The sequence below is a fragment of the Gopherus evgoodei genome, chromosome 9 (genome assembly GCF_007399415.2).
Source record: "Gopherus evgoodei ecotype Sinaloan lineage chromosome 9, rGopEvg1_v1.p, whole genome shotgun sequence".
Lineage (NCBI taxonomy): Eukaryota > Metazoa > Chordata > Testudines > Testudinidae > Gopherus > Gopherus evgoodei.
This window is the reverse complement of record NC_044330.1, coordinates 52484633-52511766: the sequence shown is the minus strand read 5'-3', so window position 1 is coordinate 52511766 and position 27134 is coordinate 52484633. Positions and strand designations below refer to the sequence as shown.

Below are 27134 nucleotides of genomic sequence, written 5' to 3'. Positions count from 1 at the left end.
GGGACTCACCGCCAAAGTGCCCCAAAGACCCGCAGCGAGGGGTCCTTCCACCCTGGGACCCGGTCTTTGGCAGCAAATCGAAGACCCCAGACCCCCTGAATCATCTGGGCAGCCCTACCTTTCAGCTCGCACACCCAGGGTCTCCTGGCGAACGTGTGAGTCACTCCAGCCTGCCTCTAGGACACAGCCTAGTGCATACTAATGCATGCGTAAGAACTAGAGCTGATCTGAAAAAATACAGTCTAACAGTGTTCCATCGCACATGCAGTTCCATCAAAATCTAAACACGTCACAAAATCATGTCGATTTCACCAACATTTCAGAGACAGAGAGAAAATAGTTCCAGCAATCCCAATGTTTTGTCTTGGCATTTTCATAATGAAACATTTTCAGTTTTAACTATTGAAATGACCTTTTGTTGCAACATTTTTATGTTGTATTACATAATCTATTATAATAGACAATACAAGTTGATCCTTTTGATTTTCATACTGTCATTGAGCTAAAACAAGTCTCTTTCCTGAATTTTCTTTTCTTACAAGTACGTGGGTAGTGGAGGGCCCCTACAAGTACAGGGCTGATAGTTTTCATAGGCCAGTCAATATCTCCTATTCCTTTTTCTTGTGGTTCTGTGCCTAATTATTGAACAGCTGGTCACACAGGATGGTTAGATGTTTGACTCATAGACTTTAAGGTCAGAAGGGACCATTATGATCATCTAGTCTGACCTCCTGCACAATGCAGGCCACAGAATCTCACCCACACACTCCTGTAACAAACCTCTAACCTATGTCTGAGTTATGGAAGTCCTCAAATTGTGGTTTGAAGACCTCAAGCTGCAGAGAATCCTCCAGTAAGTGACTTGTGTCCCATGCTGTAGAGGAAGGTGAGAAACCTCCAGGGCCTCTGCCAATCTGCTCTGGAGGAAAATTCCTTCCCGACTCCAAATATGGCGATCAGTTAAACCCTGAGCATGCGGGCAAGACTCACCAGCCAGCACCCAGGAAAGAATTCTGGGATTCTGGGACTCCTGGGATTATTTACCTGCTGATAATCAAAGATCAATTTCCAAATTAATTGCCAAAATTAGGCCATCCCATCATATCATCCCCTCCATAAACTTATCAAGCTTAGTCTTGAAGCCAGATATGTCTATTGCCCCCACTACTCCCCTTAGAAGGCTGTTCCAGAACTTCACTCCTCTAATGGTTAGAAACTTTCATCTAATTTCAAGTCTAAACTTCCTAGTGTCCAGTTTATATCCATTTGTTCTTGTGTCCACATTGGTACTAAGCTTAAATAATTGCTCTCCCTCCCTAATATTTATCCCTCTGATATATTTATAAAGAGCAATCATATCCCTCCTCAACCTTCTTTTGGTTAGGCTAAACAAGCCAAGCTCTTCGAGTCTCCTTTCCATTCCTCAGTTGAAGGCTGAAATAAATCTTTCCACTTTATATTTGCAGCAGTGCAGTGAATCACACCTTCTCAGGCACATCAGTTTAAACCTGCATTTTTTATCACTCATTTTGGAGTCATTGGCTGTAACGGTTATTTACTGCAGAAGCATAAAAAGAGAGAGTGACGGATATACAAGAAAAAGATGTCAAGGAGGTTTCAGTTATGGACATGATCATGTCTCAGGGGGAAATCAGACTTTAAATCAAGATTGGAGGCCTTTCTAATAATATAGGGGGAGGGATAGCTCAGTGGTTTGAGCATTGGCCTGCTAAACCCAGGGTTGTGAGTGCAATCCTTGAGGAGGGCTGTTTTGCGATTTGGTCCTGCTTTGAGCAGAGGATTGGATTAGATGACCTCTGAGGTCCCTTTCAACCCTGATAATCTATGATTCTATGAAAGCAGCAAAGAACCCTCTGGCACCTTATAAACTAACAGATGTATTGGAGCATGAGCTTTTGTGGGTGAATACCCACATTGTCAGATGCTCATGCTCCAATATGTCTGTTAATTTATAAGGTGCAACAGGAGTCTTTGCTGCTTTTACAGATCCAGACTAACACGGCTACCCCTCTGATACTATGATTCTATGATATGCTCTAGCTCAACCACAAAATATGGGCTGGACACAGAAATCACTAAGAGCAAGCCTCTGGGCTATGGTGTACAGGAGGTCAGACTATATGGTCTAACAGTTCCTTCTGGCCTTCCAATCTATGAATTTATTAACCATTTCCTCACACCACCCTAATCCTTTAACAAACCTTGCTCTTTTCTTTGTGGCTGTGCTGCTAGTAATAGAACAATGTGCTTTTCAGACAGATTCAGCTATTTTCATGAAACTCATTAAACCAATAGCTAGTCACTCATTTTGCTTTACATGCAAAACCTTTGCAAAACCTCTGAGTTCAGTAACTCCTCACTTAAAGTCGTCCTGGTTAACATTGTTTCATTGTTACGTTGCTGATCAATTAGAGAATGTGCTCGTTTAAAGTTATGCAATGCTCCCTTATAATGCCTGCTTTGTCCACTGCTTGCAGAAAGAGCAGCTCGTTGCAGCTGGCTGGTGGGGGCTTGGAACCAGGGTGGACCAGCAGCCCCCGCATCAGCTCCCCACTCCCCCAAGTTCCCTGTTCAGTAGCCGTCCAGCAGGTTATCAATTGCCAGCAGTTCAGCTGTCCCTCCCCCCACTGCCATGTACTGCTCCTGCCCTCTGCCTTGGAGCTGCTCCCGGGAACCTCCTGCTTGCTGGGGGGCGAATGAGGGGGGCTAATTTCAGGGTGTCCCCCTTCCCCACATTTACCCCATCTCCATAGACCAGGGGTGGGGGGGACACAACAGGGCTCAGGATGGAGGGAGCTTACTGGCAGCAGCTGCTGTCTCAACTTGCTGATCTACTTAAAAAGGCAGTGTACTTAGAGTAGGGTCAGCGTACTTAAAGGGACAATGCGCATTTCTCTCTCTCACACACGCAGGGTATGTTTCTCTGTCTCTGTCTGCCATGCTGTCTCCCCTCCCTCAATTTGTGCTGCCTTGTAGAGTGTGAGGCTACATTAACAATAATGTGTTAACCCTTGAGGGCTCAGCCGAGTGCTAGTTCATCATTCAGCAGTAAGGCATTCCCTGGGAAATATCCCACCCTCTGACTCTACCACCTCAAACAAGTTTCACAATCATCATTGCTGTGTACAGTATTAAATTGTTTGTTTAAAACTTACACTGTGTGTGTGTATATATATAAATATAAGTCTTTTGTCTGGTGAAAATAATTTCCCTGGAACCTAACCCCCCCATTTTATCATAGAATCAGAGAATATCAGGGTTGGAAGGGACCTCAGGAGGTCATCTAGTCCAACCCCCTGCTCAAAGAAGGACCAACCCCAACTAGTTCATCCAAGCCAGGGCTTTGTCAAGCCTGACCTTAAAAACATTAATTCTTAGGGAGAAATTAGATTTGCTTAACATTGTTTTGCTTAAAGTCGCATTTTTCAGGAACATAATTACAACATTAAGCGAGGAGATACTGTATTACTTGCCGCCTTTTTGTGTTAAATAATTTGGATGCATTGTGGTTTTATACTAACATTCCCCTCTGGGTGGCAGCACACTGCAACTCTGTGGCTAGCCTCAGCATGTGAAGTGTGTCCAAACTCCTGCATCCTGTTAGTATGGACATAGGCTAGCAGTCAGTGAGAGCTGAAGACCATCAGTGCTCAATCTTGCAAGGTGCTAAGCATTTGGGACTCAGTCCACGGGGGCTTGACATTTGTGAGAAGTGCCACTGAAGCCAAGTCCCAGGCACAGTCCCATTGAAGTTTAAAGGTAAGCACGTGTTTAAGTGCTTGGCTGGCAGTCAGCACCTCACGGTATCAAACATGCCCAGTGCTTGGGAAAACTAGCCATTAGCTGATGACGCCTGGAGACGCGAGTGACACATGGGGAAAGACCACGCTGCTTTCAGAGGCCAAAGGAGAAGAGATGATGTGACAGGAACATGGACACTTTGGGGAAATAATGTGTAAATAATGACATTCATCCCATGCACAGCCAGCACAAAGTCTGGGCACACAAGTCCCATGGAGCCTCCATTCTGAGGAGTGAAGGGGTGCACAGGCATTATACCTAGAGACTTTCCCCAGGGGTGGAGAATGATTGACAGCTGGAGTCTACCTATGGTAATTATCTGCTCCCATTACCACAGCACCAGAGCAACTCCTAGTAGTTAACATATGTAGGGCAGGGCTGTTATGCTCACCTTACAGATGGGGAAACTGAGGCTCAGAGAGGCTAAATGACTCGCCCAAAGTCCAACAGGCAGTCTGTGACAGCAGGGAACCCACATTTCCCACAGCTCAGTCTAACACCCTAACCACCAGACCCTGCACCTCCCTCACATCATGACCATGATGTGAGGCCTTGAGGAGTCCAGCTGGGAAACAGAGGCTTCCCCTGGAAACGAACAGCTCCCAAGGTCTCCTTCAAGTCCTCAACATCCCTGATTCCCCATTACAAACACGGGATCCATCATTCAGATTCACCCTCCCATATTTGCTAGCTCTAGGTTTTCCATAGGCAACTGCTATCTTTACTCCTGCAGCCCACAGAGCCTGTAGACTCTGGGATTGTGGGGCTCTCTCTCACCTGGCAGGTGTCTCTTACTACAGCGCTTTCATTTTAGGGCCCCACCAGGCCTTGTCTGGTGGTCAGACACAGGGCATAGAATTGGGGCTACAACACTCAATGGGAGAACTGACTTCTATTCCTGGCTCTGCCAAGACCAAACAAGGGAGATCACTTCTCTGGGCCTTGATTTCCCCACCGTTAAAATGGAGAGAATGATACCGACTTCCTTTGTAAAGCATTTTGAGACCTACTGATGAAAAGTGCGGTATAAAGCTTAGCAAGCTATTACGGGAGATGCAGACTGTGTAAGAGGAAATGTAATTTCAGAGATTATTTTAACCCATTGGGAAATCAAGTGTGTTTTCACTGCTCCCCAGGAGAAGTACTGTCTTTTTAAAACTCTTCTGAGGAGCCACATAATGCAGCCCATCCATTGAATCTATTGCAATATCCCTCCTGGCAGAACAAACCTCTGATGGGGGTGGTAGGTGAGCTATTAGGGAGATATCACAATGCCCAGCCGGCTTGTACAGGGGTATCCAAATCCCCACTGTTAGATCATCACAGCTGATGGTACACAAACGCCAGTGTGAACACGTGGAATGAAGTCAGGCCAGCATGGTATGCTCATGGTTGCTCCACATAGGATGGGGCTGGGGGTGGGGCATGCTGACACACTTGAATGAAGAAATGGCTTATAACTCGCAGTCCGAGAAGACAATACAAGCAACAGTTAGTCAACTACCCCAGAGTATATGGCAAGAATACAAATGTACTCTGGAGAGTGTTACAAGGTAGCCCCTGTGCTCCCTATGGTTGCTCTAACTTGAGAGTTAAAGGGACACTTTTCTCTCAGGATGAGATGTGGCCAGGCTGACGGTGCCCTTTTGATGCTGACACTTCACAATTATTAATGTCTCACAGATCAGCAGAAGGAACATCTTTAAAGGGCTGGTGTTTATAAGGCTCTTCTAGGTGCCACAAAACACAATTTGGGTAACTCAACAGGAGAAAGATGCTTCGCCGGCCTGGTGTTTCAAAGACCCATTTGTACACTATCTGCTTTCTCCAGAGTGAAGCAGGAATGCATGTCAAGGACCGCAGTAAGGTGACTGGGATTGTGCCCAGTATGGAACCGTGACAAACACGAGGATTAGCAAGAAGCAACAACTGCTGGGTGATTAACGAGGAGTTTCATCAGAATCCCTCTGAAGTGGAATCCTTCACTTTAACAATGAGAAGGGAAATTGTAACTCAAATGTATCATTTCATATCTACAGCCAGAGGGAGAGGGATCTCTACAAGACAGAGATGCTGTTCCAACGATGGGCTAGAAGTGGGCTCTGGTGGAAGAGGTCACCTATGAATGACAGGGGATTAGGATCTCTTTGACCTAACAACCAAGGGAGCTCTGTTTGTGGATGGCTGGCAGGATTGGAAATTTCCCACAGAGTAAAATGGATCATTGTACACTCTTCCTCCCAGCAATGACCACATTTCTTCCCATCCCCACAGTTTGTTTGCTAACCGAAAATCACAACATCTTCTAGGAGGTGTTGGGGAGACTCATGATTGGTGGTTAAAGCCCTGGAGCTGGGAGATCTGGTTTCTGTTTCTAAGCAACTGGCTTGTTGTGTGATTGTGGGCAAGACATTTAATCACGCGGTGCTTCAGTTTCCCTGCCTCGGTAAGATGGAGACAATCTCTCTCTCTCTCCAAATGGTTTAATAATTTCTAAAGAGTGCTTTGCTATCTGTAGGTGGAAGGTGTAAGAAGGTTCTGCAGGTAAAAGAGAGGTTGTCTTATGGCCTTCATTTACATTAGCTGGCTCAGGCTAATTAAGGTCAATATACCCCTGTCCCATGACAAGGATCAGTTTTCGTTGATTCCAGTAGCTACTGTCACATCTTCTTCCACCCCCTTTCTCCTGACAAACAAATGGAAATGAATCACAATATCCAGCCAAAACCAGTATCCAGTGCCCCTAGAGCAATGCTAACTCCTGTCTTTGCTGCAGACAGCACGCTGAGAATGCAAAAGGCTACCTTTTAAAACACTTTACCAGGCATCGGCCTTACCTGATGCAAAAGCTTTTTCCCAGGGTTTGGATTTTATGAGTGAAATCCTTGCCCTACTGAGGTCACTGGCAGAACTCCCATTGATGGCACTGGGGCCAGGATCCCACTCCACATTCCTGCTGTGGAGGTGCCCGCACAACAACAGGGGAATTAAGGACACCATGAGGTTAGTCCAGAACTTCCCCACCCTGAAAGGGGGCATTACAGGAAGGATGGGTCCCTGAGTCCTCCTTCAACAGGCCCCAGCTGGCTGTCTCCCACTAAAACACCTGCACTCAGCACCTACCGACCGAGCACTGCCAGGAAGAATAAGGGCGAGGTACCTTCTCTGTGGTTGGCAACCGCGAGGAAGGCCTCTCCGTCAATGTCAAAGGCCTCCCAGTCCCTAGCGCTGTGCGTGGCGATCCGCTGGTACGGGAAGAATTTCTCTGTTCTGTAGCTCCACTTGTAAATTACAGAGAACTGCTGACCCCTTTGATTCTTCTCAAAATTAGCCACTGCTAGGAAGATCTGAAAAATAACAAGCCAGGACATCTCAGTTTCTCCTCTTACAGGGAATGTTCAAGCACAGGCGCAGTGAAAATGGGGCACGCTTTGGAACACAGGGCTGGGTGCGGCATATGGGCACCTCCCATTGGATCATGGCAGGGCCTGGCAACAGAGCCGCTATTGCTCCCAGGGGTGGGGGCGGAGAGGGGGGCTGAAGGACAGTGCAGCTAAAGTGCACCCCCTTCTGGCCACATAGAGCAGCTCTCTCTTCCCTCTCCCCATCCCTGCATCAGAGGAGAGGGAGAGGGAGGAGAGCCATGGAGGGAAAGGGTGGAAGAGAATGGACAGGGCATTCAGAGAGCTGGGAGGGCAGAGCAGAGTGGGTGAGCCTTTGGGCCCCTGTAAAGACTCTATCAAGGCTGCTTTGTGCCCCAAAGGGGCCCTGTGGCACCAGCTGGAGGCATTCAGAGTCAGCCTAGTCTCAGTCTGCCCACCTTTCCTTCCTTCCTCAGACTGGCCCTTGTCAATGATATCTTTGATGTCTACTGGGTCCACGGGGTGGGGGAAGAGGGGAAGTGAGTTCTCCTGGTTAACAGTTACCACCGTATCACTCTGAAGGACACCACAAATTCCTTGCAAGGTGAGACTGCTCTGCAGAGCTCTACCGGGTAACAGAAGAGCCCCCCTGCCTTGACCCCAAATTCAAATAAAGCTTTTTTTCTGAGGTTCAGAAAAGCAACGTTCACTGGTTTCCCCCACCTCTGAATCTTCAGCTTCTAGCTCGACCAATCAGACCCAAGGCATCTGTCACTAGCTCAGATAAGCATCTCTTCATTTTGGCACTCCCCTTAGCTGATATCCAACTCCAAGCTGTTTGAGGTTAGCTTTACAAAACCAGGCAAAGCCATGGAGCAGCCCAGTCAAACGCTTGGCATTGCCACCAGCATCCCGGCCTGCCATAGCACAGCTCCAACAGAAGCTTTCCCCACAGTCCTGGGCAACTCGACCAGAGCTAATGGAATCATCCCCAGGAAATCCTTTCCGACTGCAAGCAGTTTGGGGCAGGAACTGTCATTTACTATTTCTTTGCACAATATCTTGCACACTGTGGCCCAACCTGGTTAGCCTCAAGGTGCTACCATGGTATAAATGTTTATGAAAATAAACAATAATATTAAACACAGACAGTCCCCCAACCTGAAGCAAATACTCACCAGCAACCACACACCACACAACAAAAACATTAACCCAGGAACCTATCCTTACAACAAAGCCCGATGCCAACTCTGTCCACATATCTATTCAAGTGACACCACCATAGGACCTAATCACATCAGCCACACCATCAGAGTCTCGTTCACCTTCATCAATATGATATATGCCATCATGTGCCAGCAATGCCCCTCTGCCACGTACATTGGACAAACCGGACAGTCTGTACGCAAAAGAATAAATGGACACAAATCTGACATCAGGAATCATAACATTCAACAACCAGTAGGAGAACACGTCAACCTCTCTGGTCACTCAGTAACAGACTTAAAGGTGGCAATTTTGCAACAGAAAAGCTTCAAAAACAGACTCCAATGAGAAACTGCTGAACTTGAATTAATAGGCAAACTAGATACCATTAACTTAGGTTTGAATAGAGACTGGGAATGGCTGAGTCATTACACAGATTGAATCTATTTCCCTATGTTAAGTATCCTCACGCCTCATGTCAACTGTCTGAAATGGGCCATCTCGATTATCAGTACAAAAGTTTTTTTTTCTCCTGCTGATTATAGCTCATCTTAATTAATTAGCCTCTTAGAGTTGATATGGCTACTTCCACCTTTTCATGTTCTGTATGTATGTATATCTCCTCAATATATGTTCCATTCTATGCATCCAATGAAGTGGGCTGTAGCCCATGAAAACTTATGCTCAAATAAATGTGTTAGTCTCTAAGGTGCCACTGTCATGGAGTTTAGGGGAGACAAGGCCCTGCACCCCCGGCTTCCTGCAATTCACCATGATTCTCAGTCAGCCAGTCAAGCAGAAGTTTTATTTGGACAACAGGAACACAGTCCAAGACAGGTCTTGCAGGCACAGACAGCAGGTTAGGTCCACCTGGGCCCCCAGGGAGGCCACAACCCCGTTGGGAAGCCCAAGCCCCACCAGGGCATCCCTCTCTATTTTCCAGCCAGCGTCAAAACTGAAACCCCCCTTTAGCCCCTCCTTCTCTGGGCTTTTTCTCTTTCCCAGGCCAGGAGGTCACCTGACCTCTTTGTCTCCAACACCTTCAGTTGGCACCTTTGCAGAGGAGGAGCCCAGGCCATCAGTTGTTAGGAGACAGAGTGTCAGGCATTTAGGTACCCTGGCCCTTTGCTCTGCAGCAACCATACACCCTTATCACGCCACCTAGATACTTAAGAACTGCATGGGGGAACCTGAGGCACCAACACCGCATTCAGAGAAAACATTACGAACATTCCCAGTTCATCACAGCCACAAGTACTCCTGTTCTTTAAACAATAGTCTGTGGACTGATGGGGAATATTCTAAATGTAACCTGTCCTGCTTGGTTATGATTGGCCATATAAGTCACATGGTATTGCTTCTCTTCCCTGACTGGTTGAGCACAAAAGCCCTTATAATATAAATAAGTACACACATTTAAAATGTCCTTTCTGTGGCTACTCAGCATGCAACTTTGCCATTCTCTTTCTGCAAGCATTTTTGCCAGCTGAAGTGAATGGCTCTCATGTTTGTGGCAAGGGAGTACAAACAGGGCACGGAGGTGGTGGTGGTGGCAGAGAATTCATTTCAAAATTCAGAACCACGGGAGTGGAAATTGCTTTGCGTTATTTGCCCAGCTCTACAGCTGACTTTGCACCCCAGTGGCACCTGCAGAGTATGCTCGGGTACTGTGCAATCTTGGTGGCTGACACAGCACCAGTTCGACATCCCTGTGGTTGAGGATAGACAGGAACATGGCTGTGGGCACCTCTTCCTTTCTGTTCCTGTTCCTGTTTTCCTGCTCTCCTGCCATCCCTGTCAAGTCCCTGGTTAGAAACCCATAGAATTCTACCATACAAGCAGGAATTCATTGGCCCGAACACCTTGCTAGTGTAGCATTTGGCCAGTTAACTGTCTGTATTAACATGCCTCTTTGCCATAGACTTTTAGTTCCGCTTATGTACAGTATTTGCTAAATCATTAGAGACCGGCCTAAATTTGGGGATGTCCAAAAATCCGAAGCTGAATTGCACATGGTATCTACTTGCCTGAATATGTGTGTGTACGCAAGTGTGTCTACATGTGTGTGCACACTCATCCACACTCAATACACAAGTGTTTGTGTGATCACCAGCACTGGGATGCCTATGAGTATGTCTGCCACAACACCCCAAGTCAGAGGAAGCTTGTACCACACTGGCTTTATGCAAAGGCTTTTCTGTGGTGCTCAGAGACCACCCTGTCCACATTACTGAATTTATCCTCACAGCACCTGGGCAAGGAGCAGTGAGGGCACTTAATAAACTCATTCTGTTCTGTAGCTATTCCAGACCTCAGGGACTAACCACTGGCTGTCCCCAGGACGAGAACGTAGCCCCCATAGGAAAGCGATATTATTCCCATAGGAAAATGAGGCATAAAGAAGCATCACACAGGGTGTCTTGTGGTAGAGCCGGGCACCCAATGTGTATCTCCTGAGTCCATCTTTGGTGGTCACTCCTCAGCCATAACACAGCTAGTTAACAATCCCACAAAGGCGTTACAGAAACACCGCTCCGCTGATTCTTGATTGCTCAGGAAACACCCTGCCATGACAGCTATTGGCCTAGTGTTTCAATGTAGATCAGTGGTTCTCAACCTATTTACCATTGTGGACCACATGTGCAGCCCACAATGTGTTATCTGGGCCGCATCCAATACTACCTGTTTAGGCCTGAGGATGTCACATGGGCTGCAGCTCTGTGCAGAATGGGCCACAGGTTGACAATCAGTGGTGTAGACACTACCTATGATGATGGGAGGGGTTCTCCCATTGCTGTAGGTATCCACCTCCCTGAGAGGCAGCAGTGAGGTTGATGGAAGAAGTTTTTCATCAGCCCAGTGCTGTCTACACCAGGTTATTTTGGTCGGCACAGCTGTGTTTCTCTGGGGTGTGGATTTTTCACCCCTCTGGGAGACGTAGCTATGGCGATGTAAGTGGCCAGTGTAGCCAAGCATAGCTCCAAACCACATGTCAAAGGTTTGTCCTGGGTCTGGATAACTCAGTCTCTTTTCTGGGAGTAAGTTGTACAGCACCATCAGAGCTGGACCACCCAAGATGGCTGCTAATCATCACCCTCCTTCTGCCTCTCTTTCCAGCCATTCATTTGAGCTATAGTGTTGAATTGAGCCAAATAAACCTTCAACAGTTTTTAAGTTATTTGAGCTGGGACCGTCTGACCACTCCCCTCTGGCCCTCTGCGTGTTACAAACAGGGTAGCAAACTGTTGTAAATGTCCCCTGGCTGCCCAGTTCATCAGCCAGGCGATTGCCTTCTGCTGTGGTCAATGCCCCTTTGATTTCCTTCAAGGGACTGAATTGCTGCAACTCATCACAGTAGGCAAGTTCCAAATTGGCCAGAGCTTGTGTGGGCTACACTATCTCATGGCAGAATTTCTGCCCTGTGGCAGTCAAGTTGTTGGTCACTCTGTCAATCTGTTTGAGCATTCCAGCCTGGGTGTGTCGTAGCTGGGTTTCCCAATCCGTCTTGGCGCTTGGTAGTTGCTGTTCCAGAAGGGATCTCATCTCAGCATGCAAGTCATCTCTGAGCCCTCTCTGGGTAACCTTCAGCTCTTGCTTTAGATCCTGCTTTAGGTCTCGTTTTAATTTGTGCTGGGGATTTTTGATTTCTGGAAGTAACTCCATTATTTGTTCCATCTTGGTTCAACAGGAACAGCAGCTCACAATCTCTCTAGTCTCCTTGGAAACTTGGTCCCGCTCCTACACGTGTGCTGCCCTTCTTTGATCCAAGCAGTTAGTCAAAGCTGGAAGGATACATGGATGGAGGCTCCTATTTTCTTTGCTGCCATCTTGTTTAGTTACAAGGAACGGACAAACTCCTGCTTCTCCAAATACAGGAGGACCAAGAACAAAGGGAGCAGTTTCTTAGCTCACAGGCCCAAACCTCTCTAGCCAACAGACCCACAAGGTCTCTCTCTAGCTTTGCCAGTGAACTTAGGCTCCCTGAAGGGAGACCCATGCCAGTGTTGCTTCCCACAGGGCCCTGGACTGGGATATGTGGAGAGGGAAGGAAAAGGGGTACCCCTCACACACCCACTTACGGGCTGTTGCCCAGATGCAGATGGAGAGCCAAAGATTCCAGATTAGGGTCACGTACCAGCCCCTCCACTGCCCTAACAGAGAGCAAGGGGCTGGAAATTGGGGCCTAGTCTACACTACGCGTTTATACCAATTTTAGCAGAGTTAAACCGATTTAACGCTGCACCCGTCCACACAACGAGGCCCTTTATATTGATATAAAGGGCTCTTTAAACTGGTTTCTGTACTCCTCCCCGACGAGAGGAGTAGCGCTAAAATCAGTATTACCATATCGTATTAGGGTTAATGTGGCCGCTAATCAATGGTATTGGCCTATGGGCGATATCCCACAGTGCACCATTGTGACTGCTCTGGACAGCAATCCGAACTCGGATGCACTGGCCAGGTAAACAGGAAAAGCCCCATGAACTTTTGAATTGCATTTTCTGTTTGCCCAGCGTGGAGCTCTGATCAGCATGGGTGGCGATGCAGTCCCAAGTCCAAAAAGAGCTCCAGTATGGGCCATATGGGAGATACTGGATCTGATCGTTGTATGGGGAAATGAATCTGTTCTATCACAGCTCCATTACAGAAGACGAAATGACAAAGCATTGGAAAAAAACTCCAGGCTATGATAGACTGAGGCCACAGCACAGTGCCATGTGACAAGCATAACGGAAAGCCAAAGAATCAAATGGACGCTCATGGAGGGAGGGAGGGGGTACTGAGGACTCCAGCTATCCCACAGTCCCCGCAGTCTCTGAAAAGCACTTGCATTATTGGCTGAGCTCCAAATGCCTGTAGGGTCAAACACATTGTCCGGGGTGGTTCAGGGTATAGCTCGTCAATTTACCCCTCCTCCTCCCCCATGAAAGAAAAGGGAAAAAAATCGTTTTTTGACTTTTTTATATGTCACCATATGTCTACTGCATGCTGCTGGTAGACACAGTGCTGGGGCAATGAACAGCAGCACCTGTTCCCTTCCCCTCCCCGGTGGCAGATGGCACAATATGATTGCTATCCATCATCATCATCAGCCCATGTGTGCTCCTGGCTTGCCTCAGGTGAGGTCGGCCGGGGGCACCTGGGTAAAAATAGGAATGACTTCCGGTCATTCCCAGTAGATGGTACAGAACGGCTGGTAACCATCTTCATCATAGCAACTGGGGGCTGAGCTTCATCAGCCCCCTCCTTTCATGTCTAAAGAAAAGATTCTGTACTGCCTGGACTATCAGAGCAGCAGGATGCTGGGGTCCTCCCCCCCCCCACCGTTTAATGTCTTGCCTGGACTATTATAGCAGCTGGAGGCTGCCTCCCCCTCATTTTATCTCACTAACAAGTCAGTGTTTCTTATTCCTGCATTCTTTATTACTTCATCACACAAATGGGGGGGATACTGCAACGGTAGCCCAGGAGGGTTGGGGAAGCAATGGTTGGGGTTGTTGCAGGGGCACCCCCTAGAATGGCATGCAGCTCATCATTTCTGCAGGATCTGACATGGAGCGGCTGTGCTCTCTGGTACACTGGTTCTCTAGCACACTTGCCCCATACTCTGGGCAGGACTGACTCTATTTTTAGATATAACATAAAGGACGGAATGACCCAGGGAGTCATTCCCATTTTTGTCTTTGCACCCCAGGCCGACCTCAGCCAGGAGCACCCATGACAGCAGCAGACGGTACAGAACGAGTGATAACCGTCATTTCATCGCCAATTACAATAGCATGGCAGACGGTACAGAACAACTGATAACCATCTCTGCTATCTTGCAAAGGCAAATGAATGCTGCTGTGTAGCGCTGCAGTACCGCCTCTGTCAGCGGCTTCCAGTACACATATGGTGACAGTGATAAAAGGCAAAACGGGCTCCATGGTTGCCATGCTATGGCATCTGCCAGTGCAATCCAGGGAGAAAGGGCGCGAAATGATTGTCTGCCGTTGCTTTCACTGAGGAAGGAATGAGTGATGATATTTATCCAGAATCACCCATGACACTATTTTTGCACCATCATGCATTGGGATCTCAACCCAGAATTCCAATGAGCGGGGAAGACTGCAGGAACTATGGGATAGCTACCCACAGTGCAACGCTCCAGAAATCGACTCTAGCCTCGGTACATGGACGCACACTACCAAATTAATGTGCTTAGTGTGGCCGCATGCACTCGACTTTATACAATCTGTTTTACAAAACCGGTTTATGTGAAATCGGAATAATCCTGTAATGTAGACATACCCTGGGTGTGCTAACTGCTAGGCTGCCTGGCTCTCCAAGCACCCTATCACAAAGCCTACAAATGACAGACATCTGATCTGGACGATCATAGGCTTAAAAGGACTGCAATTTTATTTTTAACTGAACTTTGCTACAGAATGAAGGAAAAAAATAGCTTTCAGCAAAGCTCACTAACCCATCCAGTGCATGTGCCTCTCACAGCAGGTTTGTTTAGAGTGAGCAGCCACTCAAAGGCACGCAACAGGGGATTAATCCTGCAGCAAGGATGGATTTAGGAAGAGAAGAATAAATCGCCTGTTTGCAATCTGTGTGCTAAGGCATCCCTGATGGGATTGCTGTTGGAGTAGGTTAATGCCGGAGACAAACCACCTTAGCTGTTTTCTTTTAATAAAAGCTGTTATTTCTACGGTTAGAAAACCTCCCATTGCAAAGATTTCCCCACATCCAGGGAGAAGACAGAAAATGCCTATGTAATCACAATGTTAATTTCCATCCAATACTTTACCTATTCATTCTCCAATAGCTTTCCTCTCACAGGTTGTGTAGCTGTAACATACCCTGTTAAGAACCCTTGATTCAGTTATGCGGTAACTGACCTCTAATTGTTAGGATGCTCATATTGTTGGATTGTAATTTGCTGATGGGGCTGAACCTCATGTGGGAAACAGCAGACACTTGATGAACAATGTCGAACTAACTTGATGTCTTTTTTTGGTGACATTACAAGTTTGGTTGATAAAGGCAGTGGTGCTGATGTAATACACTTGACCTCTGTAAGGCATCTGATTTGGTACCACATAACATTTTGATTAAAAAACTAGAACAATATAAAATCAACATGGCACACATTAAATAGATTAAAAAACAGCTAATAGCTCTCAAAACATAGTTGTACACAGAGAATTGTCATTGAACAGGTGTGTTTCTAGAAGAGTCCAATAGGCATTGGTTCTTGGCAGGGGCACTGGAACGGGGGGGGGGGGTCAGGGGCTATGGCTCCACCACTTTTAAAAGAGGGAGGCCTATGCCCTTCCGCCTTTTATCAGCCCTAAGGATGAGCGACGGGGGGAGGGGAAGAGGTTCTGTGGGAGCAGGGCTTCCGGGTAAGGGGCAGTGTGAGGGTAAGGGAGAAGGGGTGGCACGGGGGCAGGGACGGCATGGGGGAAAAGGCTCTGGGAGAAGGGGCAGTGCAGAGGCAGGACCTCGGGGGGAAGGACAACAGGTCTTTTTTTTTCTTTTTTTTTAAAATCCAGTTGATTTTAAAATTGCCAGTGGCGGAGAATCCACCCTGGTCCTTGGTAAATTGTCTCAGTGCTTAATTGCCCTCACTGTTAAAAATGTGTGCCTCATTTGTAATCTGAAATTGTCTAGCTTCAACTTCCAGCCATTCAATCTTACTATCCCTTTCTCTGCTAGACTGAAGAGTTCATTATTAAATATTTATTCCCCAGGTAGGTGATCAAGCCACCCCTGAACCTTCTCTTAGTTAAACTAAATAGATTGAACTCCTTGAGTCTTTCACTATAAGACAGGTTTTCTAATCTTCTAATCATTCTTGTGGCTCTTCTCTGACCCCTCTCCAGCTGATCAACAAGACCATATCCCAAAAGCAACAATACATATTCCTTGACAAGTGATGACACCAGATGCCTTTCAATGCACGTTCACTTTAAGAAAAATGAGATCACTGTGTCTTCTATGCAGGTTAAAGCTTCTAGCAACCCACGTGCAAAACTGGATGAGCTGCTGGCAACAGAAAAGCTTGCATCAGCTCAAGACGTGCTTTCAGCAGCAACCTAAAGGACTCTTCATCGACTTCCTCCTGTAACTTATATTTGACTGTTTGGATCTCCTTTCGGAAGGTTGATACACTGTACACAGGGCTGGCTCCAGGCACCAGCTGACCAAGCACGTGCTTGGGGTGGGGCGGCACTTAGGGGTTTTTTTTTGTTTTTTGTTTTGGTGGGGCAGCGCTGGAGGGGTTTTTTTTTTGTTTGTATTTGGTTCGGCAGCGCGGCACTTTGGGGGGCGGGGGGTTGGGGGCAGGGGTTTGGGTGGCGCTCGGGGGTGTGGTGGCTTGGGTGGTGCGGTGCTCGCGGGGACGGGGGTTTGGGTGGTGTTGAGGGGGCTTCGGCGTTGCGGTGCTCTGGGGGCGGGGGCTTGCGTGGAGCTCGGGGGGTGGGGTGGCGCAGCACTGAGGGGGCAGGGCTTCGGGCGGCACAGTGCTTCGGGGGAAGGGGTTTGGGTGGTGCTGGAGGGGTGCTCTGGGCAGTGTGGCACTCGGGGGGGGGCAGGGCTTTAGGCGATGCGGTGCTGGGGGGGATTCGGTGGTGGTCGCACGGGAGGGTGTTACGGTAGGGCGTTACGGTAGGACAGTGCTCTTTTTGTTTGCTTGGGGCGGCCAAAAAGGTAGAGCTGGACCTGACTGTACTTGACATGGCCAGTAGAAATATAGGTTTTCTCTAGGAAGGGCCCCAGAAATACAGCAGAAGTGAATATCTTCGTAATTTTTAAAAGGACATTTTAAGAACCTATCCCAACTTTTCTTCCAGTAAGATGCTATTACATTTTCTGGACAGCTAGATCAACTATCTATTTTATTATTCCTATCATTAAGGCTTCCACAACTGAGACATCCAGGGTATCCAGAATTAACTGAAGAGTACATCCAGGACCCTAAAGAAAAAGGGGCCAGTTCTTTCCCTTGCCACATGAGAAATTGGACAGGCGTAAGATCATGATACAGGTGCTGCTGCAATACCTGTTTACAATGGAATGAGAGTGGCAGAGAAGAGAAGGAGGAGAGGGAGGCACAGGCAGGCCACCATTACTGCCATCCTCACCATGGGATGATGAATTCTGGATCTGCAGAGTTCTACTCTTCAGCTGCACAAGGAGCTGAGTTGTGATTGTTGGGGGGGTTGGACTGGGAGGATTTGTGCATGGTCAGAGGAGATGTACAGAGGTTGGGGAGGTCATAAGCAGTGCACGTGTATAGTTTGGGGGGGGGTTGTTTTCAACATGTGTTTCAATCATAGCACATTATGTTCATGAGTGTGAAAAGACATTTCTCAAGTGTTTGCAGACAGCTGGCTGGCTCTTTCACAAGCTGCGGGCCCAGCTCCCTATCTCTGCCTGCAGGCACCAGAGCAGAAGCCAGAGAGCAACCACCTGAGTAACACATTCCCAACAGCAGGATTCGAAGGGTCAGCTTTGCAAAAGAGTCCAGGACCAAATTTTCAAGGTCTCTGCACTCCCAACTGGGGCCACATTTTCAAAAAAGTTTGGCCCCCAGCAGGCTCCAGGGAGAGCCACAGGAGCTGCTGAGAACTTTTGAAGATCGTGTGGCTGAGCAGTGCTGGAAATCTGCCCCTTCAGACAGGAAGCACAAAGTGAGCAAGAGAACGAACATCCACCACAGCATCACCTGCACAGAGCTGCCAGCTCTCAGCCAAGAACAGCCCTGCTAACATTCCCAGGTGGATGCCTCCCTGGCTGAGTCTGTGGTCTCTGAAACCTGAGGCCCAGCTGTTATGGTGGGCATTGGTGCTGGTAAATTTCCGATGTGGTTCTCCTGCTCTCTCAATCTGCTAGGAAAGTGCTGCCACTCTTCTCCCAACGCCTCTCTCCCCAGATCAACATACATTTTCCTGAATCCAAATATTCATGATCATCATCCAAATGTCAGAACGTTCAGATCCAAACATCGTCTAAATCCAAATGTGAGCCTCTTTGCCCATCCCCAACAGACAGCACGTGCGGATGGCTGAGCATGTAACATATGCATGCAGCCTGCACAGAAAGCTCCCATGAGGCCAGAAGCAAGGTGTTAGCAATGTGCAGAGCAAGAGGTCAGTGTGACGGAGGTGGGGCTGAGATGTAATAACATAAGAATAATGCTACTACTGATCTGTACTAATACACGAAGTTTGTATGTGACCAGGTCATGGGCAATGTGTACTTTAGGCAGAGGTGAAAGTACGCTGGTACGCCCTGGTACTCTGTACTGGCAAGAGCCAGTACACCGTACCGGGGCGGCCCAGCTTCCCCGGGTGGCAATTTAAAGAGCCCAGGGCTCCCAGCAGCGGCTGGAGCCCCGGGCCCTTTAAATTGCCTTCAGAGCCCTGATGCTGGAGCCCTGGAGTAGCTGTGGGCTTCAGGGGTTATTTAAAGGGGGGCGACTCCTGCTACCTCTACTGCCCTGGGCCCTTTAAATAGCCCCTGGAGCCCCACTGCCACTACCCCAAGGCTCCAGGGGCTATTTAAAGGGCGGAGGCAGTAGAAGCAGAGGAGTCGTGGGCCCTTTAAATAGTCTCCAGAGCCCTGGAGTAGCGGCGGGGCTCCAGGGGCTATTTAAAGGGCCCGGAGCTCCCCTGCCTCTACTGCCCTGGGCCCTTTAAATAGCTGCCGGAGCCTGCCAGAGTCCTGGGGTAGCTCTGACTCCCCCATCCCTGCTCCTTCCGCCCGAGACCCCTTTCCTTCTGGGGGCCAGAGCTGGCCCCAGCCCAGCCTCATACTGGTAAGTCCCTATTTCCCTGACTTTAGGACTATATTGAATAGCAGAGGTGGCAGGAAGGGAACACAAATAGATAAGAAACCTCCAGGTAAACCCTTGCAAGGGGCCTGCACTAGTGAGCTAGGTTACACAGCTGTTTTCCCAGGTTGGCACAGCTGGGTTGAAAGGACTGAAACAGATCAAAGTGACTGCTGAGGAGGCAGTTGTCAGAGCCTATTTGTGGAGAAACAGACTGACACAGAGACAGGCCTTGTGGGATGGGTCTGTAGCAGCTGGTCCCTCCTAAGGGCCAGGTCAACCGACTGGTGTAAAGGTCTTTACCATTTAAAATCCTCTCTCTCGTGTAGTGTCCCTGCTGCTAAGAGGAAACAATCTGTTTTAAGAAGGCTGTTTGGTCAGGTCCTGTGCTATCCACTGGTCAGCCACTGAGCCCACTGGGACTGCTAAGCAGTCACTGGGCACTACAGCCCACAGCCCACTCTAAGACTAGGACAACCATTGGATTCCACACAGGGCAGGTGACGGCATGAGGTCTGAAACCAGGAGTTGGGTGCACTAGGGGAGACATAATCTGGGCCACGGGGACAGCTGGCCCTGAACCATGGCAGCCACACACATAACATAAGGTGTGATTCCATTTACGAGCACATCAGAAAAGAGAAAGTAAACTACAGCAGAAGCAATGTACAAGGTACTGATTCTCTACTCCATCATCCACCACTTTTATGCTGGAAACAGACTGGACAATCCATGGAGTCACAACAGCATAAAACTAGTGCAACGGAGAAGAGAATCTGGCTCCAGATCTAGTAAATGGAAGCATGTCCTGGCTAAGATTCTAGAAGGTTCATGTTACAGACATGGATCTCTGCCCAGGTTTGGAAACCGATTGTACTTTTCTAGATAGTGGGGACTTTACATAGTTTTGTGGAATCAAAGGGGGCATGTGTCACACAGCCCAGTTCTCAGGAAAGCCAGTTATTAGACTGTGACAGTCATACCCATTAGACTTATTAAAATCCATCCACGGGACAATTCTGCTGGATACATGACCCACATGGGAACAGGACATTGCGACATTCACAAATATGATTTTAATAGAAACCTATTAATGTCTGAGCTGAGAGCAGACAGAGTCCACCCAAAATCAGCCGCAACAAATTGTTGTTTTAGAGAGTCTCGAGAACAAAATCATGGGCTTGAAGGCTTCATACAGACCTACATCCCATTGAGAATGGTAATTTAAGAAGGACTGACTGATGAGCTTTGAATACGATGGAGAGACAAACAAGTACCTATTTCCTATGGAGTGTCAGTAATTGATATCAGCTTAGCACAGATTTTTGCTGCTTTGTACAATATAAAACAAAGAAAAGTGACATTCCCTTCCCCATCATCTATGTACAGTTGAAGATTAGCCAAAGACATGGGAACAACCCCATTATACCAGCACAACTCTATTGAAATTAATGGAGCTACACCAGTTTACACCAGCTAAGGACCTGGCCCTAAAACATTAACTCTTTCAAGACCCAAATTTGGGTCAGCCCTTCGGAGAAGAAGCTGTCATCTAGCGTTTGCAATTTGACACAGCACCAAAGGAACCCTAAAAGCGGAATTACCTTTTTTCCTATGGTGAAATAGCACCAGGACTGAGCTTGGTTGGTGGGGATGTTTTGGTAAGACTGGAATTTCCCATCAGTCCATTTGTAGATAGCTGACCCAGGTGGAGTATACCGATTGGCTGTGGCTGCAAAAAACCCCACCTTTGGAATGCCGAAGATCTCGATGCCCATGGTTTCAGAGTTGGTCATCAAGTTCTGATATTCTTCTACATAGTCCAGCCTCTCTTTGACTAGGAAATAACAAAAAGAAAAGAATGGAAATGAAAAATAGATGCATCCTTAATTCAACTGTGTTCCAAAGTTCAATGGAGGGCTATATTTTTTATTATTTCGTATGCATGGCACTGAGTAACCAAATTAAAAGCCCTGTGCTGAAGGACTTGAAAAATCAAAGGGCAAGTTAATTTACTATTGGGCTTTACCAGCAGAGTTTCCCATTATGAGAGGGTAAAAAAACAAACACCCCCCCCCCGTGTTTTTAGTTTAAAAAAGGGTGGGGAAGGGGCACTGAACTATGAATCTCATTGAGACCATCGGAAGGAACCACCTGGAAGGGAGAAAAGCAGGTACAGCCATACACTTTAGGGGAGAGCTGAGATCAGCTGGAATTAAACCCTCTCCTCAGCACCCCAAACCCAGAACTGTGCAAAGGATTCCCCTTTCGCGGACACCAGAACCCCACCTTCCTATCAGCCATAGGTGGGAAAACTACTGGGAGGAGACAGCCAGAAACTCAGCCAGCCAGAGCTGAGCCTAGCAAAAAAAAAATAATTGTGGTACTATCATGCCACAAACACGTCACCATCAGATTGTTCTCTCTGCTTGTATGTTATACTCCTTTCCCTTACCCTCCTCTCTCTCATTTATCTAGATTGTAACTCCTCAAGGCAGTGTCCAGTTCTGATGTCCCCCATTCAAGAAAGATGCTGATAAATTGAAGAGGGGTTCAGAGAAGAGCCACAAGAATGATTAAAGGAGTAGAAAACCTGCCGTAGAGTGACAGACTCACGGAGCTCAATTTATCTAGCTTAACAAAGAGAAGGTTAAGGGCTAACATGATCACAGTCTGTAAGTATCTATACAGGGAACAAATATCGAATAATGGACTCTTAAGTCTAGTGGAGAAAGGTCTAACACGCTCAATGGGTGGAAGTTGAAGCGAGAAAAATTCAGACTGGAAATAAGATGTTAATTTTTAAGAGTGAGAGTAATTAACCACTGGAACAATTTACTGAGGGCCACGGTGGATTCTCCATCACTGACAATTTTTAAATCAAGACTGGATGTTTTTCTAAAGGATCTGCCCTAGAGATTATTTGGAGGAGTTCCCTGGCCTGTGCTATACAGGAGATGAGACTATCACAATGGTTCTTTCTATCCTTGTAATCTGTGAATTTTAGGCAGGGAGTGTCTCTTACACTATGTATAGCACCTAGCAAAATGGGGCCTGATCTTGGTTAGGGTCTTGGGTGCTACTGCAATACACATAAATAATAATCAACCTAAAAGCACATCCACAAGGAGAAGGAAGTGATTGGTTTAGGCACCTGCAAAAACTGAAAGATAAGATGGAGAAGTTATGAAGATTTGAAAATATTCCATAGCCCATGCACAGTAGAAAAGAGCTTTTAGACTACAGGGTGGTAACCCAGTAATCCAGTAATCCTCTTTTGTCCTAGGCCTGTAGAGATGTTAACTACCCACTTCACCTTGCATGATCTCTTGCAACATGTGTTAACTCCTTCTCTGTTCCACGCTTGTATGTAGCTGTGACACTCCGAGTTCCTTTCCCAGAGCTGAAGAAGAGCTCTGTATAACTTGAAAGCTTGTCTCTCTCACCAACAGAAGTTGGTCCAATAAAAGATATAACCTCACCCAGCTTCTCTGTCATTAGCTTTTACACAGACATTTCAAACATGGATGTAGTATGCATGCACACACAGCTATTTAACTACCCACTGAAATTCCTCCTTCACCAAGAGAATTCAAAACATGCAAGCATAGGCACCGACTTTAGCAACATTTCTCAAATGCAGCCACTGTGGCCTCATGTGGCTGCCAGGGGCTTTTCATGCACCAGTGACAGCCTCCGGGGGGGATGAGGAGGGCAAAGCATTGGCCCCTCCACCGTCCTGCGCCACCTCTGGAGAGAAGTGGGGCACAACACTGCAGGAGCAAGGTGAGTTCTTGACCCACCTTGGGGGAGGGGGGTTGGGCTGCAGGCTCTAGCAGTGAGACTTCAGGAATCTGGCTGTGCAGTCCCAGGCTCTGACTGCAGGGCAGGGGGTAATGACCCCACACACCCCCGGCTCTTGCCACACAGCCATGACCTCCAGCTCCAAGGTTTCAGCCTGTGGCCCCTGGTTCCAGCTGTGTGGCAACAGGCGTTGGCTCTCGGCTCCAGTCCCGGGCTCCAACCGTGCAGTGTCAGGCACTGGCCACAGGTGCCAACCTGCAGCTGCACGGCAGCGGGCTCCAATCATAGGGCTTTGGGTGCCAACCCCTGGCTCTGGCAGCAGAGCTTCAGTCTGCCTCTGGCCCCCAGTTCCGCCATGCGGTGGCAGGCACCAGACTCCAGCCACGTGGCCCCAGCCACTGGTGCTGATCCCTTGCCCCAGCTGCACGGCAGCAGGCACCAAGGCACAGCTCTGTTTCTGGGCTCCAGCCACGTTGTGGCGGGAGTTGGTCCCAGGTGCCGACTCCTGGCCCTGGCCACACAGCAGCGAGCGCTAGCTCCAGCCACTCAACGGCGGGTGCTAACTCCTAGCTCCAGCACCCAGCTCTGAGCTCTGGCCATGCGGTAGCAGGCACTAGTCCTGGGTGCTGGCCCATAGCTCTGGCTGCATGGCAGTGGGCAGTACTAAGTGTGCTGTGATTGGGACGGCTCCAAGCATCAGCGCAGCAAGCATGTGCCTGGGGCGGCAAGTCAGGGGGCTAGGCGGCGTGCCGGTCATCGTGAGGACAGCAGTCAGGGAGTCTTCGGTGACGTTTCTGCATGATGTCCGCCAGTCTCGCATCTTCGGCAGTGCGTACGCCGAAGGCATGTGACCGGGAGATCACCCACAGAACCACTGCCAAATCCGCATGACGGGTGGACCTCCTGCAGAAACACCCTGACTGCTGTGCTTGGGGCGGCGAAAAAACATAGAGCTGCCCCTGGCTGTTATATTAGCAAATATACAAATATCACAGTTCACCACAAGCCCCAGGGCCCACTAAGCTGTGCATGGGGCAGGGAAAGGAGAGGGGAAGGGGGATCAGGGCTGGCTCTAGGCACCAGCAAACCAAGCACATGCTTGGGGCGGCACATTTTCAGGGGTGGCATTCTGGTCATGCCTTTTTTTTTTTTTTTTTTTTTTGCTTTGGGTGGCAAAAGCCTAGAGCAGGTCCTGAGGGGGATGCAGCATTATTTTTGTTATTGACTCAGCCAAAAAACCCTACAACTATAAATGACAATGATTTGGATGTAAATCTGTGCATATTTAATTGTTTTTCTTAAAGTTAATTAAGTATTTTAGGAAAAAAGTATCAGTGCAGTCACCACTGAGAGTTGGTGGTTGCACTCTGAGGCCACCAAAAAATTTGTTATGAGAACCTCTGGACTAGAGGCTGGAGCACACACAGAAAAAAAATCATGGATGCTCAGCACCCACCAGCCACAGCTGTTCAGCAGCTGGGGGACGTGCTTGGGGGAGGATGAAGAGCAGCAAGTGGGCGGGGCCTTGGGGAAGGGGTTGGCGAGGGTCAAGAAGAGACAGAGAGGACGGAGGAGCCTCGGGGAGGAAGCAGAGCAGGGGGGAGGAGAGGTGGAGCGGGGGTGGGGCCTTGGGGCAGGGTGTAGGGGAACACCCCCAAGGGGAAAAAAGAAAACTTAGCATCTATGCATGCAAGGAATGTTAAAAGCTGCTTTCTCCCCAACCATAAGACTTCACTGAAATCATATGGCTTAAAGGAAAGCACAGGGAGGTTTTGAGTCTGCAGCTGAAGTTCCAGTCCCACCCCTACAACTGACCCTCTTTAATAATACTTTGTACATAGCATTTTGCAAGCATTATTTTTCACTTGCTCTTTAAAGCTCTGAACTGTGCAGACCCCAGCTATGTGTAAGACCTCTTTCATAACAGAACTGTTTAATACTTAATACATAGCATTGTTCAATCCTAGATCTCAACGTGCATTATAAAGGCAGGTGAGTCTCATTACAATGATTGAACTTGCCTTCACTCAGTAAGTTCTTCACACACAACCGACCCACTGACACACAAACAGCTAGTTGAGCTAGTTCTCCTGCAGGAGTGGAAGGCAGGAAGTAGATAAATGTTGCTGCCATTTCTAAATATTGAGAGGTGCTTTTGTGCTGCAGTGATGGGGTCAAATCCACATCCAGTTTACAGGTGGGTACACACGGGGCCACCGAGAGCGGGTTCGGGCCCTGGTGAAAAAAAAATTTTCGGGCCCCCCAGCAAGGATGGACCGGCTAAACAGGGCCAACAAAACCAGGGAAGCCAGGTCCAAGGCTCCCTTCCGGACCGTCAGCCCCCAGTAATTTGTACTGGCTCCCCACTCTCCATCAGCCCTGGGTACACAAAATTGAAATGACTTCCCCAAAGCCATTTCATAACAGAGCTGGGAATAGAAACCAGGTGCTCTGAACCCTAGTCTGGTGTCCTATGCAGTACAGTTCTAGAGATCAATTTTCCTAGTACCAAGCAGTCAAGCAGTTTTCAACCAGATGCTGAATAGGTGTGAAAGCATGACCTTTGGTCTTTTAATATTCCAGTTGTCATATCATTTTATCTCTTTTGAAAACCACAAACCAATAAACACTAGTGCTGATGCAACACTAAGGTTGAGAAATCAGAAGTCAGGAAGTACAGAGTAAGAATAAAAGCCCATCCTTATTTCTGACAACTTGTGTTTATGCCATAAAACATGATCCCTCTTTTTATCATTCTATATTATTTACCAATTAATATAAAATATAATAGAATGCAAATTGGGATTTCTGATCGGACTTGACTTACAATAAATAACAGTACATAATTTCTTAAAACTTGGCTTGATTTTTAAGCCTCTGTGCAATCTAGAGAACAAACCAGGTTTGAAACTCGTTTAGTAGTTTAAAAATTATGAAAAAGTTTAAAGCTGAATGGTTCAAAACTCCAGACAGTTTCCTGCTTGCACAAAGCTTTCTTAGCAGCTCATCCACAGAGCTGTACTGGTTTTTACCTCATAACCAGCTTATAATTCTATACCTCAAACTGACTGACTATAGACTTCTAAAGAGAAGATTCAGGCATAGAGCTGAGTGAAAAATCAGAATTTCCATTCTGGGAGAAATGCCACAATTTCAACTTTTTCTTTTTTGCAGAATGAAAAGTTCAGAAGAATTTTGATTCAGAAATTTCAAAATGTCTTGTGACTATATCTGCAGTCATGTGACTCCCATGATGCACCATGCTACTCAGGGTCAGTCCTCACTGCAGAGTTAACTCAAATGATCTATACTTAAGTTACTCCTCTTGAGTTAGCTTAGCTTCAGTGAGAAACTCATAGCCATGCTATGAAATGACATGCTAGCTTCTGTGTCCACATTAGTGCTGCATTCACTTGTGTATAATGCTAAAACTTCTGGGGACCAATCCCGTGGTTCTTTGCACTGCACTAAGGTCAGTTACTGTATGAATCTTTTCCCAGTAAATTGTGGAGAACTTGTCTGTCCTTTTTGGGCAAACAGGGGGAATTGTGCGAAGGCTCTGGAGGACTAGCCGCACTTGAGTGGCACTAGCTTGTATCCATACTACAGAGTGATAATGTTGGCAACTAACCCCTGGCGGGCTAGACAACTGGAGTTAAAATCACCATCAGACTTGAGTAAAGCGGTTTTGTTTGTAGATGGGACTCAGGGCAACACTCAAATTAGAACATGAGTTAACTGCAGTGAAGACAAGGGCTAAATCAAAGAGGAGACCATGTTGCATCATGGAAGATGTAGTCCAGCTAGAGACCTGGAGACTAGGGAAGAATGGGGACATCAGGCATCCAAACTGCAACTCCCATGAAGCAGTGTGCCACCATAGGGAGATGAAATGTAACGTTGAACAGACTTGAAAGAAACATTTCCGTTCAGTGAATTAAAATATTTCAATTTGCATTGAACCATCCTGAAACAAAATAATCTATTTTAATTTTCCATCAGGAAAAACTGAAAAATTTCACCCAGGAATTGAAACTGCATTTTCTGTCCCAAAACCCCGCATTTGGATGGAAAAATTCTGACCAGCTCTAATCAGAACAAAAAAGGAGTAACCC

At 47.5% G+C, this 27134-nt stretch overlaps 1 protein-coding gene across 1 annotated transcript in view; it reads right to left on the bottom strand.

The window, feature by feature from the left end:
- TSPEAR (thrombospondin type laminin G domain and EAR repeats) overlaps positions 1 to 27134 on the bottom strand; it is a 68752-nt gene that overhangs the window by 12022 nt on the left and 29596 nt on the right. Inside the window, exons 7-8 of the mRNA XM_030575807.1 lie at positions 20820 to 21052; positions 6983 to 7169 (exon numbers count right to left, since the gene is read on the bottom strand). Of these exons, the coding sequence (XP_030431667.1) occupies positions 6983 to 7169; positions 20820 to 21052 (420 nt within the window). The remainder of the gene's footprint in view (positions 1 to 6982; positions 7170 to 20819; positions 21053 to 27134) is intronic.